We start from the raw sequence: 15,088 nt of genomic DNA, 5'->3' as shown, positions 1-15,088 counted from the left end.
ATGATAGAAAATGTAAGCCTTAGTCAAGGAAAAGTAGATCTAGCTCAATAAAAAAGATACAAACAAGTACAAGCATGTGAGATAATTCTGTAGTCCTTACTGGAAATTCAAAACGTTCAGATCAAGTAACAACATGGTACTTTTTTTTCTCTTTAAACCAAGGAAGTTTGAAAATACATCTACTGCCAAAATTAAGCATTTTTGGGAAGTGGTGTACAAAATGAGGCAGAAGTGTCAAAACAAATGATGACTAAAACTAATTTAACACCAAGTCTAGCCTAGGAAAACAAGTTATATATTAAACTGGAAATGTATTTTGTTTCTGAAGAGAAGACATTCTTCCATCAAGACCCTCGTGTTGCTTAAACAAAATTTACCACAGCATCAACGTGTCATTTACCCAACAGTGAATTTTGACCAAGTGATTGACACAAATGTTCCAAGTTTGAACACTTCCATCAAATTGTTATAATTACACTTAAGTTTGGATGGATCTGATGTTATGCTAAATTATGCTGTGTGTCAACTTTTTATAAATATGAAAGCTACAGTGTGCTTTAAAACACTTCTTTTAGGTTGTCAGCTGTAGATCACTAGTGACTTTGTATGTAGGATGGATGAGGTTAATTTAAATCCACTAGACATGGAGATGAAGTCTATGCAATGTTCTGCTGCCATGGGACAAGTTCTGTATTCTTCACAGTTACCATTAAGGTGCTTCAAAGCAAAACTCACACTTTACCCATCTTCTAGTTCAGCTAATCCTGAAAGTTAAATTTTAAGCACTGTCCTCCTAAAGCAATTTTAAAACCCCAGCAACAGAACTGTATGTAATTTCACTGTGATTAAGCTTCACTGTCTTTCTGATAGGAAGGGAAAGGAAAAGAGTGCACTTGGGCTGGTAAGTCACAGCCCAAAACTACAAAACAAAACTACTCTCCCTTCAAGTTACCTTTCTTGCACCAGTAGGAAGTCAGTCCATCAAGCAGATACAAGCATGAGGAGCAGCTAATGCTACAGCTGTGCCAGATGCAGCAATACCAACAGCTGCACTGAGTGAAGAGCACAGAAACTCACAGCAAGTGTCAAGAACTTCCAGCTATTACTCTGTACAGTAGAAGCTGTAACACATACATGTATTTTCATGTGGAAGCCTGGAGACAAACACTTATCCGATTGTCCTAAGGGATGGTTGGGCAAGCTGCCTTTTCTTGTTCCACAGCTAGACAAGCTGGGTGCATTAAGGTGCAACAGCTGTGCAATAGCTAAAAGTGAAAGGTATACTGTAAATGTACTATAAAACCTTCTATAGTGAGACTTGCCTAAAAGAAAAGAATTCCCTAGTGAAGTGTCCAGATACAGAACTGGTGTTTAATTACTCCCAACCCTTGTCCTGTGCAAGGAAGCTTATATTTATCCTGTTGGTTCCCACTGCTCCATCTAAACCACATATTTCTGTGGTTAGTTACAGCAGCATGCCCAGCATTTCAGCAGAGTTAGATGATTAGCAGACACTCAATCCAAGCCTGGACACTGCACCACGGCTCAGCTTATAAGGACGTGACTCCAGCAGAAGCCAATGCTTACTGAATTCACACCTCCCAGGAGTGTCCAGCCTCTACAGGAGCCTGCAAACACAACTTCTATGGAGAAACAGCTCCATTTCTGTTACTTCTGGGCCAAAACAATTCTATTTCAAGGCTGGAAATGAAAGAAAGAGCTCACCCTGCCTTCTAGGACATGTGAGTTACACACGGTTCCACAGAGGTTTTGTTTATTTGTTTCATTTACATCAATATGAATCTCTTTCAGTCAAATAGGAATAAAAAAAAGTAGTCAACCCTGGTATTTCAGAGTTTAGAGTTCAACAGAATGAATATATATAAAACTGTTACTGTAGACTTAACACAGGTGAAATCTGCAACCAGAGGTACAAACATAAGCCATGAGGCTGCTGTTCTTGTCCTGTTAATGCCATGTGACATATTCCTTATACTCTATGTTGCACTCAATTACTACAATGCTTTATTGGTACCACTTTTCCCCCCCACCATAAATTCACTGGCATAGGTTTAGTCTCTTAACTACAGCTTACCTGAGTAAGTCCTCGAGATTCCTCAACAGCTGGGACTTGAAAGGGAAAATAATTCCACAAGGACAAAGAGCAATAGTAACAGCAGTGGCTGCTTCATCTATCCAAGACTTCTCCCCCTTTTCATTGCATCATATTCCAGCTCTGCTTACCAGCTTCTACACAAAGTCTGACAGCACATGTGGTATTGTACATGCTTTATTAAAATGGTACTCGTATTTACAATATCTGCAGAAACAATCCCTCCCAAGTCTTGCATTCAGACAGACACACACACAGACACACGCGCGCAACGCCCCTTCACTCTACGGGGGTGTGAAGGCTATGCTCCCAAAAGTTAGGCAGCTTCTGGAAGAGGAGGAAGGGAGACTCTTTTTGTGTGTTTGTAATTCCTTAAAAAGAAGCATGGGAGTATGCATTTGGCCATCACAATGCTAATTAAAGTATATGTAGTATTAACATATGGCAGTAACACTGAGTGCTCCTCTTTTACATTCTATACACAGAATGACATCAAGGTTTTCCAGTCAACAGAACATTCCAATTCAGTCTCACTGCTGCTTGTAGTGACTATGAAACCACAATTTGGGGGCTGTCCCTTAAAACAATTCAAGTCTATGTAAGCGAAATAAGGCACAATTAACATTTGATTTGATTTAGAGGATGGGAAAAAAGGGGGAGAGGCAGGCTTCAGATAATAGTTGTTGTAGAAGAAACTTTTTTTACCCAATCCTTTTGAGAAAAGGATGAATTTTATCCCCATCCTAATCTATATGGACTTATCTTAGAGAACTGAAGTATTCTGCCGGGCTACTAACGCCCACGTACAAAACAAAACTGGAAATTCACATTTTTAACACCGCCTTCAGTAGTCTCACCTACTGATGCTGATGTGGATGAGTACATCTTTCTTTTAATGCTGAAGGAGAAGACACACACGAACAAGATTCAAACCTTCCTCTGAGCTTGAAGACTCACGTCTTTTAGAGAGCTTTTAAGGTACACTAGTTGAAGGCTTCAGCTTACTGATAAAAAGGAATAGCATTTTTGCCTTTAAATCCCTGGCCCCTCTTCACTAACGAAGCCTAACCAGACATTACAAATAAACTGCAACAAAAAATTTGGCAGCACAAAGAATGTCTAGTATTCAAATCTTCATTTGTGAGTATATTATTTTCCTTGTACAAAATCTGTTGAATGTTTTTTCGCAGCAGATGAACTGTACCCAAAGATGCAGGACATTCTGTGATGGGGAATAAGAGGTTGCAGTTCCGAAGGCCCCTGACTTTGGTTGTTTACAAAGTTCATTCCTGTTTAGTGTGATCCTTGGTATCTTCCTCATCTGTGTATTCTGATGGTTCTTCCCCTGGTTTTAGGAGTCTACCTACGTAGTCATATTTTTCTGAAAGAGATTTATGATTCCATTACAATTAAAGACAGCTGCATTTGCTTGCTAGCCCATACTACTGCAAATTCACTTTTTCTCCTACACACTACAGTTCTAAATCTCCATCACTGAAACTGATGGTAATTCAGCAGCAAGCTCAGCCTCCTAAAGCAATTTTTCTACCACTACTTTCTCTAACTGTGCGTACTTTGTTTCCATTCTCCTCCAGCTGATCAGGCAAGATTTATCACCCAAGGGCTAAAACCCAAAGCTCTTCAATCCTTCAGCCTGTTTTGATTTCAATTAGTGTGAAAAATTATTCCCCCTCCCTCCAGAGGCATAATTCCTTATTTGTCAGAAATTATTTCAAGATAAACTCATTCAACCCTTTATGTTAAAACAACTCTTTGTCCTAATTATAATTCCATGGCATCCAAAGCCAACAACCTTGAGCAGGAGTTCTACCAGCTAAGCAGATGAGATTTGGGAGTGAAATTCTGAGCCAAACAGCTAACAGAACAGTTTTATGGTATAAAAATAAAAGTTTATAAAAGCTATAGTGACATATAGTGAAAACCTCTGTGGAAGAAAGGCCTGAAATTCCTGGTCTGGTATTAACAGTTAAGTTACGCTGCTCACACGTTAGGGGAGAACCTCACTGCAGTCTACTCCTCCCTTATGAGGGGACAAGGAGGGGCAGACACTTTGTTGTGGTGACCAGTGACACAACCCCCAGGCTGTGTCAGGGGAGGGTTATGTTGGGTATTAGAGAAAGGTTCTTCGCCCAGAGGGTGGTTGGGCACTGGCATAGGCTCCCCAGGGTCATAGCACCAGCCTGACAGATTTCAAACAGCGTAAAATCTGGGCAATGCTCTCAGGCACAGAGTGGGCTTTTTGGGGATGGTCCTGTGCAGAGCTAAGAGTTGAAACTGATGATCCTTGGGGGTCCCTTCCAACTCGACATATCCTGTGATAGTATTACTGTCAACACCGCTTTAAAAGCTTCCCCAAGCCCAAATCAGTCATTTTTATTAAAAGCATTTCCTTAAGCTGATAATTTCATAATTTACCTTTAAATTGCATTTCCCACTCTCTTACACTTTCCATCTGTACAGCATTTAAGTCCGATAGGTCATCATATTCATCTCTGAGTGCATCTTTATCTAGACAGAAAGTTGCTAGTCCCCTGGAGGCATCTCTGCCAGCAAATATTCCATATGGACCCTCTGAAAACAAAAAGACAAAATTGATACCTTCATGTCTTTGTTTATGGTGACCAAATCTCAGTTCTTTACGTAGTCTGCCAAAGCCATACATTAAATTTCTGCTGTTGATGGGAAGAGCAGCAGTTTCAATGCCATGGCTGTTTGACATTCAACAGCACTGCAATTCTATCTTTAATATCACTAGGAGATAAAGTCTGCTGAGAGAAGCAGAACCAGGAAAATAGCTTTGAAGGGATATCTGGAAAAATTCCTGTCAGTTGATGCAAGCCAGTTGATGCAAATTCCAAAGGGACCAGAGGCTGGAATTCAAAAGAAATACACTTCTATTAAGCAACACATTGAATATTTACAAGTCAGGCATGAACAGAAGCAAATTGCATGGACATCTTAGTTAGAAATCCATTATCATAAATAAATAGAACTTAAGAGGGCTAATTAATGATTTCACTTCACTTACAGAATCACAAGAACTTTCTACGTCTTTTGTGACATTTCTAACTTCTGAGGAAATCATCTCACTTATTTTGGGCAGCAGATCCCCTATACCCTTAGCCTGTAATGCTCTTGAAACCAGCACAAATTGTCACATTAGGAATATAAAGCAACTGCATCCTCTGTGCTTTTTGACCAATGCAAAGCACCACAAATATCCCAATAAAATTCTGAGCTATAACTGTGAAATAAATATTACCAAGAGAAATGGACAGTTTGTGAACTACCAATTTGCAAGGTAAGACTGGTAACTGGCTTTCCCAAATTTTAATTAACTGAAAGAACTTTAGGCGTAGTGTTATCTTATATTTTCTTGACCTAAAACCAAATACCTTAAATTCAAATCAATAAAAAAACTGACACCAATACGCAAAAAAAAAAAACCAAAAAAAACCAAAAAACAGAACAACACACTTAAAAATTTTCTGCACTAAATGCAGCAGCCCAGCACCACAGAGACACCCAAGGCTTGCTACAGAATGGTCCCTATGTGGTGGTAAACAGGCCAGAACCCTTCTCTGGCTTACCTCTCAACAGTGGCCATCAGACTGAAGAAAAGGCAGCACCTATGGGCAAGAATGAACACAAGGAAGTGGCAACACACTGTCCTTCACCCCCTCTAGTGCCTGCTGGAGCACCTCAGACTTCTGCAGCAGGATGAACCATGGGGAATCATTCCAAAAGGCTGGCTCCTCCCAGGCTGCTGGCTGCAGGTACCACACCTATCTGCTCCTGCTGGGCATTGACTCCAGGGCTGGGACACAGGCTGAATGCAGCAGGGACAACTCCTGAAGCGGGGAACCTGAGCACCACATGGAGCAGAAGAAACTATGTCCTCACCAGAACTGGTGTTGTCTCTTCACCCCAGAGTGCCTGGCATTGTAAGCTGCTTACAGTCAAACCTGAGAACAGAAGGTTGTTCTGTGTGCCAAAGACAATTCCCTCCTCTCTCTGGAAATAAACCAACTGATTTCAAAGCACAATTTCACAAGAAGTAGATATTAGAGAACAAACTATCAGCTGGAAGTTTGCACTATATCAGTCTGACCATAATGATGAACAGCATCTCTGTGCTCATCCTTTCAGGTATTTAGCCCCAAGAACAGCATGCATGAGAACTACCTCAGGAATCAGGGACTACAGGTACAGTACTTCAGGGAAACAAAGCCAAGAGGGCTACCTTTCCTATTTGCATCCTGAATTAGGTATTTATTTGACAAGCAGGATTTAGAGACTGAAATCAATCCTATAACAATGCACTCTACATGCTCAGTCACTTCCAGAGGACAGACTAAGAGACAGCAATTACCATCATCTGAAACACAACAGAGTTTCTCCAAACAAAATGTCCTGCTTCAAGCTAAACAGCAATCACTCAAGGGATCTCGTTTTTAATGTTCTGAATGAAGAACATGGGAGCTATAAACTGCTCTTACAAACACCACAATTAGTAAGTCTTTAAACACAATTAGAAATTGTTACATAGTGACCCTACCAACAGTATTCTGTCCCCATTTTTTCCTTTCTCTGAAATGTTTCAAGCAAATATGTCCATAAAGCCTACTACTTGCACCAGGTGTTTTCCAAACTCTGGCTAATCAGAGAGTAGCACCCTACTGCCCTTCCCTTCTACCCTGCATTTAGTGGTTTATGGAGTTTCACAGCACCTGCTGAGATGCCACCTCTTGGTCCACCAGCTTGATTCCAATTATTTATATTAAAAAGAGAATGATATTATATTTATCTGTATCAAGCATTGAACATTCTTAAATCTCAATAACACACTTAATTGAAAGCATGAGAACTTTTAGAATACATCAGTTTGCATTAAGATTAATGGATGTAAAATTTCTGCAAGTATCTTGTAATCTCAGATGCTATTGCACTAATATCTTTTTTCTTTCCTAAAACTGAATTTGAACTTTAACATTCCAGAATGTTTATCACAGAAGTATTCCGAAGTCACAGAGGACTCATCAAGCCATGTCCAAGCACTCAGTGGTATGATAACTTGTAAAAACCAACCTTTGGACTTGGCAGACAGCGTTTTAAATTCCAGTTCTGCAAATGTAACTTAGAAATGTGTACTTTTCTTTAATCCTGTACTAAAAGGTAAATATTGAATTGTGATTATTAGTAAATGGTGCAAGCTTGGCTTCACCTTGGTTCCTAAAGCAGCAGTTCAGCAATCTCAGTATGATCAAGATCTACTTCAAGACTTAAAGCTTCCATTTAGGTTCTTCTACAGAGAGTTTAACTACAGCATTTTATATTAATACAAAACATACAGGTCTGTGGTTCTGCTCTAAGCCCTAGGCTATTACTCACTTTTATATAAAAAGCTGGTGCAACTGTCTGAAAAAGCTATTTTGCATATCAGATTTCACTGCACTTGGAGGAGTGTCCAGGAAGGTGCCAGCACATAAAATCCCAGGGAGAAAATACCTTTCAGGAACATGACTGAGGTGCAGACATCAGTGCAATCCTAGACACACTCCCAAAGAGTTCTTTCATGGCCTGATGCAATTTACTCTGCAAGCCCTACCCACAGTCCTTTCCTTTCCTTTTGTCTGCCCACCTATTTAGCCTGGCTCCTGCTGTAAATAATTGATTGCAGCATGACACGGCAGACACGCTGAAGAGAGGGCAGGAACAGCAGCCTGTAGCACAGGCATGTAAACCAAAGCAAGTTTCTGAGACCATATCACAAAATTTCAGTGTTTTTTTTTTTTTTTGCTGTATCCCCAAATTAGCCATTTCACAGTCAAATATGTCTTCAAAAAATTCTCCTCCCACTCCTATTTGGGATAGTACAACAACAAGAGTCAGGGAAGTGTCAAAACCAATTAAAACACGTCTGCTACGTGTTACTTGGTTATGTGGAGGTACAAGTCTTCCATAAAGGAAAGCTGTTCCTTGAAGAATGCTTTTATTCCCACCATGGCTCTCACATTTAAAGACTTCTGTTCCAGAGCCTTTGTTTATTTTAGCCCTGAGACCAGTTATCAAGCCCACATATTTGCCTGCCTATCTCCATATCTATACCTCCATGTACATACACTGCATTTCCCCTGTATAAAGTCCTCATCTACCTTACAACTCCACCTTGTATAAAGTACGCCCTTCTCTAAGCTACAACACATGCAAAACGTTGCTACCCACCACCTGCAGAGCTTCACTTCCTTTCACAATCCAGTTAAGAATTTAGTAGCCTTGATGAATTTGACATCCTGTTCAGCCTGACATTTGTCTTTATTCACGATAAACTGGGTACCTTGAGAATTGGTAAAGTCAAGGTCTCTTCAGATCATAAAAATGCATTCACAATTTCTGCATCTCCTAGCACTGTTTAGGTTCTCTAATGAAGATTTAATTTCTCGTTGCAGACAAGGAAAAATCTGTTCAACCTAAAGCAACATATCACATATTTTGAACCATTAAGTTTTTATTTGGAAGCACTGGTTCTTGTCACTTCCTCCAAAACAGGGTAAACTGGATCTTGGAACAGCACGCATTTAATTTTTCAGCCAGCTTGGCCAATAGCTCCCCCAGCAAAACCTATGCTGGATCTAACTTCAGAGTAAATCCCTGGTTGCCAAAGAGGCTCCCTGACCATTTCAGTTTGGTAGCAGCTTTGTGGAACATCCCAGACTATTACTCCAACACCAGGAATGCTGTACACTGAACTTTGGATGGCTCCAAGGGGCAGCACAGGGAATACACCACAGATAGCCACATGTGGACTTTATAGCTAATGAAGTGATAGGCGAGCTAAGAATTGTGTTCGCTTTCACAAGGTCCAAGTGATTTCTCTCAAGAAGTCACACAAGGTTAACAAGGTTCAGTTTTAAACCAGCAGCTTTGGTTTCTTCAAGCAGTCAAAAAGCACTTCAAAGCAATCACCAGATGTGCATCTGTGGGCTCCACAGAGCTACTGGAAATAAATCCCACTTTTGTCTGAAGTTTAGATACTCATGGACAACACTTGTTAATCTGCAGACAAGAATAAGGACTAACATCCCCTTTAATGTGAGTTAGGGCAAAGGGAGACAGGCTACAAAATTATTAACTGCATTATCCCATTGCTTTGCCTACTTTTTCCACTCCCAACTGAAGTGAAACCTTCACTGGCTGTTTCAAATGTTCTGTCTGAATCCTGACACGTGTTTGCTCAGTGTTGCATCTTTCATGAGACAATGAAAAAGCTGAAAGTTAGACTAAGCCGTTCGGAGATGTAGCTTGAAAGCAGAAGGTTTCTAATAACATTTATCACTGGGAATTCAAGGTGACATAATTTTAACTTTACGAGTCCAGATTTACATGGAAGAGAAGATGTGGGTCAATTTTAAGTTACAACTTGCATGGAAAGTATGTGTTCTTAGGAGACCAATCCACATGCTAAATGGCAACTCTACAGATGTGAAGTCTACAAGCTAAGATGGGAACTGCCCAGAAACAGGGGTCTAAACCTGACTCCTCAGGCACAAGGCGAGAGTCTCACTCTCTCTTTTGCTTACTTGCTTTTTAACTCTGTGTTAAAAAAAAAAAGTGCAAGAATCAATGACCCAATTTCTACTAAAGGGGCAGACAACAAGCACCGGTAAGAGAGCCCATAGGCCAGCAGTCAGGAGCTTTCTAGAAGATAGTTGCATTCTTGAGAAGGACCTAGATTCAATATCTTGGTTTAGTGAGAAATGCTCTGACCACTGGTTTATTTCCTAATAAGATAAGCAAAGCTGGTCAGGTTTTTTCATTCAATGAGGGCGAAGCTGCTGGGTATTGGACTTGACATTTACATGTTAGTAACAATTCATATTAACTAACTAACAATTTATGTGATGTCACTATCTCATTTAATATTATCTTGCTTTGAGCACACCTGCTTGATCAGGCCCCTCAAATGTCAGGTGACTCAATGCAGAGGTTTTTTCCAGCCTAATCAATTCTGTGACTGGAACATGACTGGTTTAAATAGGAACTAGGAATTTGTACAGACATCTTATGAAACACGTAATTGTTCAAGTTTTAAGGAATATACTGAGGTTGTGAAAAAGGGAAAAAGAAATTTAAAAAACAAGAAAGAGAGAGCTGACAGACCACAGAGCAGAAGCAGAGGAGAAGAGTGCTGATCTTGCTGCACAAAACCACTTTCCTGCTCTCCGTGAACATGGCCTGGAGGCCCAGAACAACCTCATCCTGGTAGCAAAGGCACTACTCCCTTTAACCAGAAGTATGGAAACAATCTCTAACCAATATACACCTTTTAGTTTTACTGCTTCTGTCTGGAACTCCACTTCTTTGTCCAGAAATGCTATTTCTCTGAAAAGCTGAATCCCAGGGCGAGAGACACTTCCACTACACAGACAACCAAAGAGGTGACAAACATCAGAACCACTGAGAAGACCTTTCACACTTTACAGAAAACATTTCTTTCCCCCAGTCTTATCCTCTGTACTTATCTGTAACCCCTCAGCCTGTTGTGTTCCTAGATAAGGCCACCCTTAACAGTATTCTCCAAATACAACATATGTAGTCTCCCCTGCAACATTTTACTCTAACATACCCTTTGGAAAGGATGTGTGGAAAAGCACCATTGCCACGTGGTCAACAGAGACACAGTGAAATTTATGGCACTGAATTCCAAAGAAAGTCTAACAGCATCAGATTATTTTAATACAAATTATCAGGAAAAATCATGGCTGTTGACCACAATGAAATAAAGGCAGTTTTCCCTTCATGGAAAATGAACTATGATGGAATATTTTTTTGTGGAAGGAACTACTACTACTACTACTATCTAATCTATACCTGGAAAATCAGAGATCTTCACAACATCGTGAAAGACAAGTGGGATGAGAAATGAGTTGACAGTGACAACATACTCCAGTGAAGGGAAGTCAGGAAATTGATTTTTTTAAGATCATGAAACATTAAGAACCAAGAAGTGACGTGAACAGTTGCATACTCAGAGTCGCACATAATCTTGCTTTGTCATGCTCAAAGATGAGTATTTTTCATAAATGCACAAAGTATTTACTAAGCTAATCAAAACCTGTTTATGGCATTACCTTGGCATGCAAATTTAACTGCTAAATATTAAGATTTGCTGACATAAAGTATACTCTTACAATGCTCTTCTACTGACAAATACACAATGAGAAATCTTGATGCAAACGAACACACAAAGTACAATGTTACAATAAATTAAAAGTAAAAAACTGTCTCTCATTTTAAGATATAAAACTGACACAGCACACAGAGAAGGTGTTAATGACTAGACCCTAAGTCATGAGATGTGATTACAGATGGGAAATCATCCCAACAGAGGTTCTCTGACAGTCTGGTTATGTGATATTTTTAATAATGAACCACTAATTGTTTATCTCTTTTGGAGCTTCTGGATGATAAAGGGAAAGGCAATTAATTAGATTTAATAATCAGTCAAAGCATTCTAGGTCACTTACTCATCTGGTCACAAACAGAAGTGGAATTTAATACACCTAAGTGAAGTCTTGAAAGAAATGGTGTATTTGCAGGACAGAGCAGCATTTTGGAAAAGAACTTGGCAAGTACAGTTTGAAATTTAGAGTTCAATGTAAACAAAGTGGTTTTTGGAGGCACAGACTGTTACATGTGCAGTGTAGCCTTCTTTACTCTTAGCTAAAATACATTAAGAGATACCAGAGACTAACAGGGTACCAATGAGCTAAACTGTGGAAGGCTTAAAGAAGACAGCATGACAAAAACAAACAAAAAAATTGGGAAACATTTGAATTAAATGTTCAAGAAAATGAAGTTTTCAGTCATAGCTGTTTGAAAGGATGGTTTCAACACTCTACCATTATTTAAAAATACCTTTACTGTAGGTATGTAAAGGGCTCTTCAATGAAATGGACCAAAGTATAACAGGATTCACTGAATGGAAACTTAAAACCAGAAGAACTCTGAATAAAATCAGAAGTTTGGTGGAAATTTTAATGGAATCTCAATTGTTGGACAAAAATGTAGACTAGATGACAATTTTGTGCATTTTAAACTTTCTGCTATAAGTAGAAAAAAAAGGAACACCTTGGCATCCAAACTACACTGAAGGAGGAAAAACAGACTTTACTATGAAGACATGAGGCACTACCTGAGGCAGCCACGTTATTCAACATTAACCCAGGCCTCCAGACTTGCTGAAGACTGACAGTGAGCCCTCAGTCCTGCTTTCCACTGCCTTCAAAGCTGAAGCTCTCTCTCTTCACCATCAGTACCTCAACAATCTACTAAAGGCTCACAGTCAGGGCCTGAAATATCAGCAAAGCCAATGTCCTCAGTTCTTTCTTCTGTTAAAATCTGGCCACTTTTTGTTGGTATGCTTTGCACTTCCCCTGCCACACTCCAGCTATGAGAAACAAAATTTCCATGAGAACTGTTGTGGACATCTGGCTACCCTGGCTGCTACTCTGGCTGAAGCCTTTCTGAAAAGATCTCAACCAGCTGTAGAAGACTTTTCCACTTGAACTCTTCTCAGGTTTTTAAGGCCTGCAAAATACCTACTAGTGTTTTTCTTTTCGGCCACAGAACAGCTGAAAGAAAAAATTCCCTGATATGTATCCAAAGAGGGAAACCACATCAGCACCATTCAAAAATCATCATGTTTGGCAGAGAACACACAGCTGATGATGCACTGGCTGAGCTTTACATGCAATATCCCAAGTTACAGATCTGATAGATAAAAACGATGTCACTCCTGTTAGAAAAAGGCAATCTTTCACTACAGGGAAAAAAAAATAAAAAAGCCTTTGTCCCTCTTGATGAAAAGCTAGAAGCACTGCTTTTAAGGAAAATCAGCTGCTACCAGTTATCAAAAAGCAGATCCATGTCCTCAAACATTAAGTTTTAGCCTCCTCACAATAACAGGCCTCCAAAGGTTGACAGTATGAACCACTGATGGTATCTGGAGAGAAGAGTCTAACGTTTAACTGAAGTTTGATACACAAAAGGGAGGAGGTCAATGTTTAGATCACGGTTCAGTATTATTTCACAGAGCACTCTGTCAGCTTGCTGGTGTTTTAAGTTTCATGCAGCATATGCATTACCTGCATTTTATGTCAGCACACAGGTCTCAGTTTAAAAACCCCTGAATAAGAGAGACAAAAGAACTAGCCTGAATAAGTGTCATGAAAGCTGCAGCTCACCAGGCTGCATTTTCTCTCAGCTTTACTAGTTAATAAACAACATAAACCATGGCAAGGTATTTCGGATTCCACTGTAAACTTTTACAGTACCCAGCCAAAAAAGTATTTCAGTTCAATTACAGCAGGTTCACTTTCTGCAACTGGTATCACAAACTTTGAGCATAAAGCAGTAACAAAAATCCAGCCCAGTTCAACCACAGAACTGCTTGTCCCTTCCCCACCAAGAACCAAAGGCTTGTAGCATGCCAGCTTTGTATTTTTCTTTTTGTAACCTCAATTATTAAATAATAATAAATGATTACTTAACTTGAACTATTTCCTGGGGGAGCGGGAAATATCCTCTCTCCCCTCCACCCCTCACAAGGAAGATTGCCATGGTTATTATGAAAACTCCTGCATAGTTTGATTAGAGCAAGTTTTCCAAACCACCATTGTTTAAAGAAGAGAATTATCAGCAGTCGTAAGCCTCATTTCCTTTGGCATCAGTTGTGAACACAGTGCTCACTAGTAAGTTTACCCACCTCATTATTAAGAATGCTGTTTATCACGAGAAAGTGTGCTGCAGTTTCACAGTGTACAAGGTGAATACAAAACCAGAACATTTCTCTGAAGCCTGCTTTTCTGAACCTTCGAAATACACATTTCCTCTCCGATGAGGAGTGCTGTCTGTCTGTTTACGAGATTGGCTTGATTTCTGCACTCTTCCCAACAGTAGCAACATGCTAGTCCCAGAGCTCTCCTTGCCTATCTTTATCCTGACTAAAAGTCACACTCAATATGGCATTTACACCTAAATAAATAACCAGCTGGTTGGGTTCCTCTCCTGAGCCGTAAGCGCTAGAACGAAGAAAGCACTGCTCAGCTGCACTTGGGAAACCTACTAGAAGAGACAGAAGGAAAAAAAAAAATAGAATTAACCATGGCACATCCAAATCAAGACATCTGGGAAAATGACGGCTGCCTGAGGAGAGCCCAGACCCGCTGAGCATCACCAGTGTAACACCGCCGGTGGGTCCCAGGCCGGGACTCCCCCCATCCCCCCGCCGTCTCACCGGGCCCGTAGAACTTGCTGCCTCTGGTCACGTCGAAGACTTTGCCGTTAACAGCCAGGAGGATGCGAGGATTGCGAGCGCCGTCGAACTCGCGCAGCTGCTCCAGGGAGAAATCCCGGCGCTTCATGCGCGGCAGCGCGGCGGCCTCGCCCTGCCGGGCCGCGCCCCCCGGCCCGTTCCGCGTTCCCCAGCGCAGGTAGAGCCGGTAGGCCGCCAGCAGCGCCAGGGCCAGCAGCCCCACGCTCAGCAGCATCTCGCCGCCCGCCACGGCCGCGCCGCCCGCCCGGCCCTCCTCAGTCCCGAGCCGCCCCTGCCCATCGTCCGCCATCGCTGCCCGGACAGCGCGCGCCCGCCCGGGACACGCCCGGCCACGGCCACGCCCCCGCCCACCGCCCCTCCCGCTTCCCATTGGCCGCCGGCCCGAGCCGGCCCCGCCCCCGCCCGCCTCGCGCCCCGCCGGCGAATCGGGACGCGGGCACGCCCCGCGTCGAGCCCAACGGCGCGCGCGCGCCGCTCGCGCGAGAGGCGCCGCGGCTCCCAGCGCGCGTGCGCGCGCACCGCCCCCGCCCCCCCCGTTCGCCTCATACCCCTCCCCCCGCCCCCCCGCCCCCGCCCCCGCGCGCCCAGGTGGCGTTGGCGGGAGCGGCGGCAGCGGC

The 15,088-nt window shown here is 41.8% G+C and overlaps 1 protein-coding gene across 1 annotated transcript; it reads right to left on the bottom strand.

Annotated features, from left to right (window-relative positions):
• Nucleotides 1-2,274: 2,274 nt before the first annotated feature.
• PGRMC2 (progesterone receptor membrane component 2) lies at nucleotides 2,275-14,793 on the bottom strand. Its single transcript, XM_053941600.1, has 3 exons — nucleotides 14,433-14,793; nucleotides 4,550-4,705; nucleotides 2,275-3,494 (listed from the first exon to the last, which is right to left on the bottom strand). The coding sequence occupies exons 1-3, from the start codon at nucleotides 14,758-14,760 to the stop codon at nucleotides 3,397-3,399; spliced, it is 582 nt and encodes a 193-aa protein (XP_053797575.1). The 5' UTR covers nucleotides 14,761-14,793; the 3' UTR covers nucleotides 2,275-3,396.
• Between the last annotated feature and the right edge of the window lie 295 nt (nucleotides 14,794-15,088).

Source organism: Vidua chalybeata, chromosome 4 (assembly GCF_026979565.1).
Source record: "Vidua chalybeata isolate OUT-0048 chromosome 4, bVidCha1 merged haplotype, whole genome shotgun sequence".
Lineage (NCBI taxonomy): Eukaryota > Metazoa > Chordata > Aves > Passeriformes > Viduidae > Vidua > Vidua chalybeata.
The sequence above is the reverse complement of the archived record's forward strand: the minus strand, read 5'-3'. Positions and strand labels throughout refer to the sequence as shown.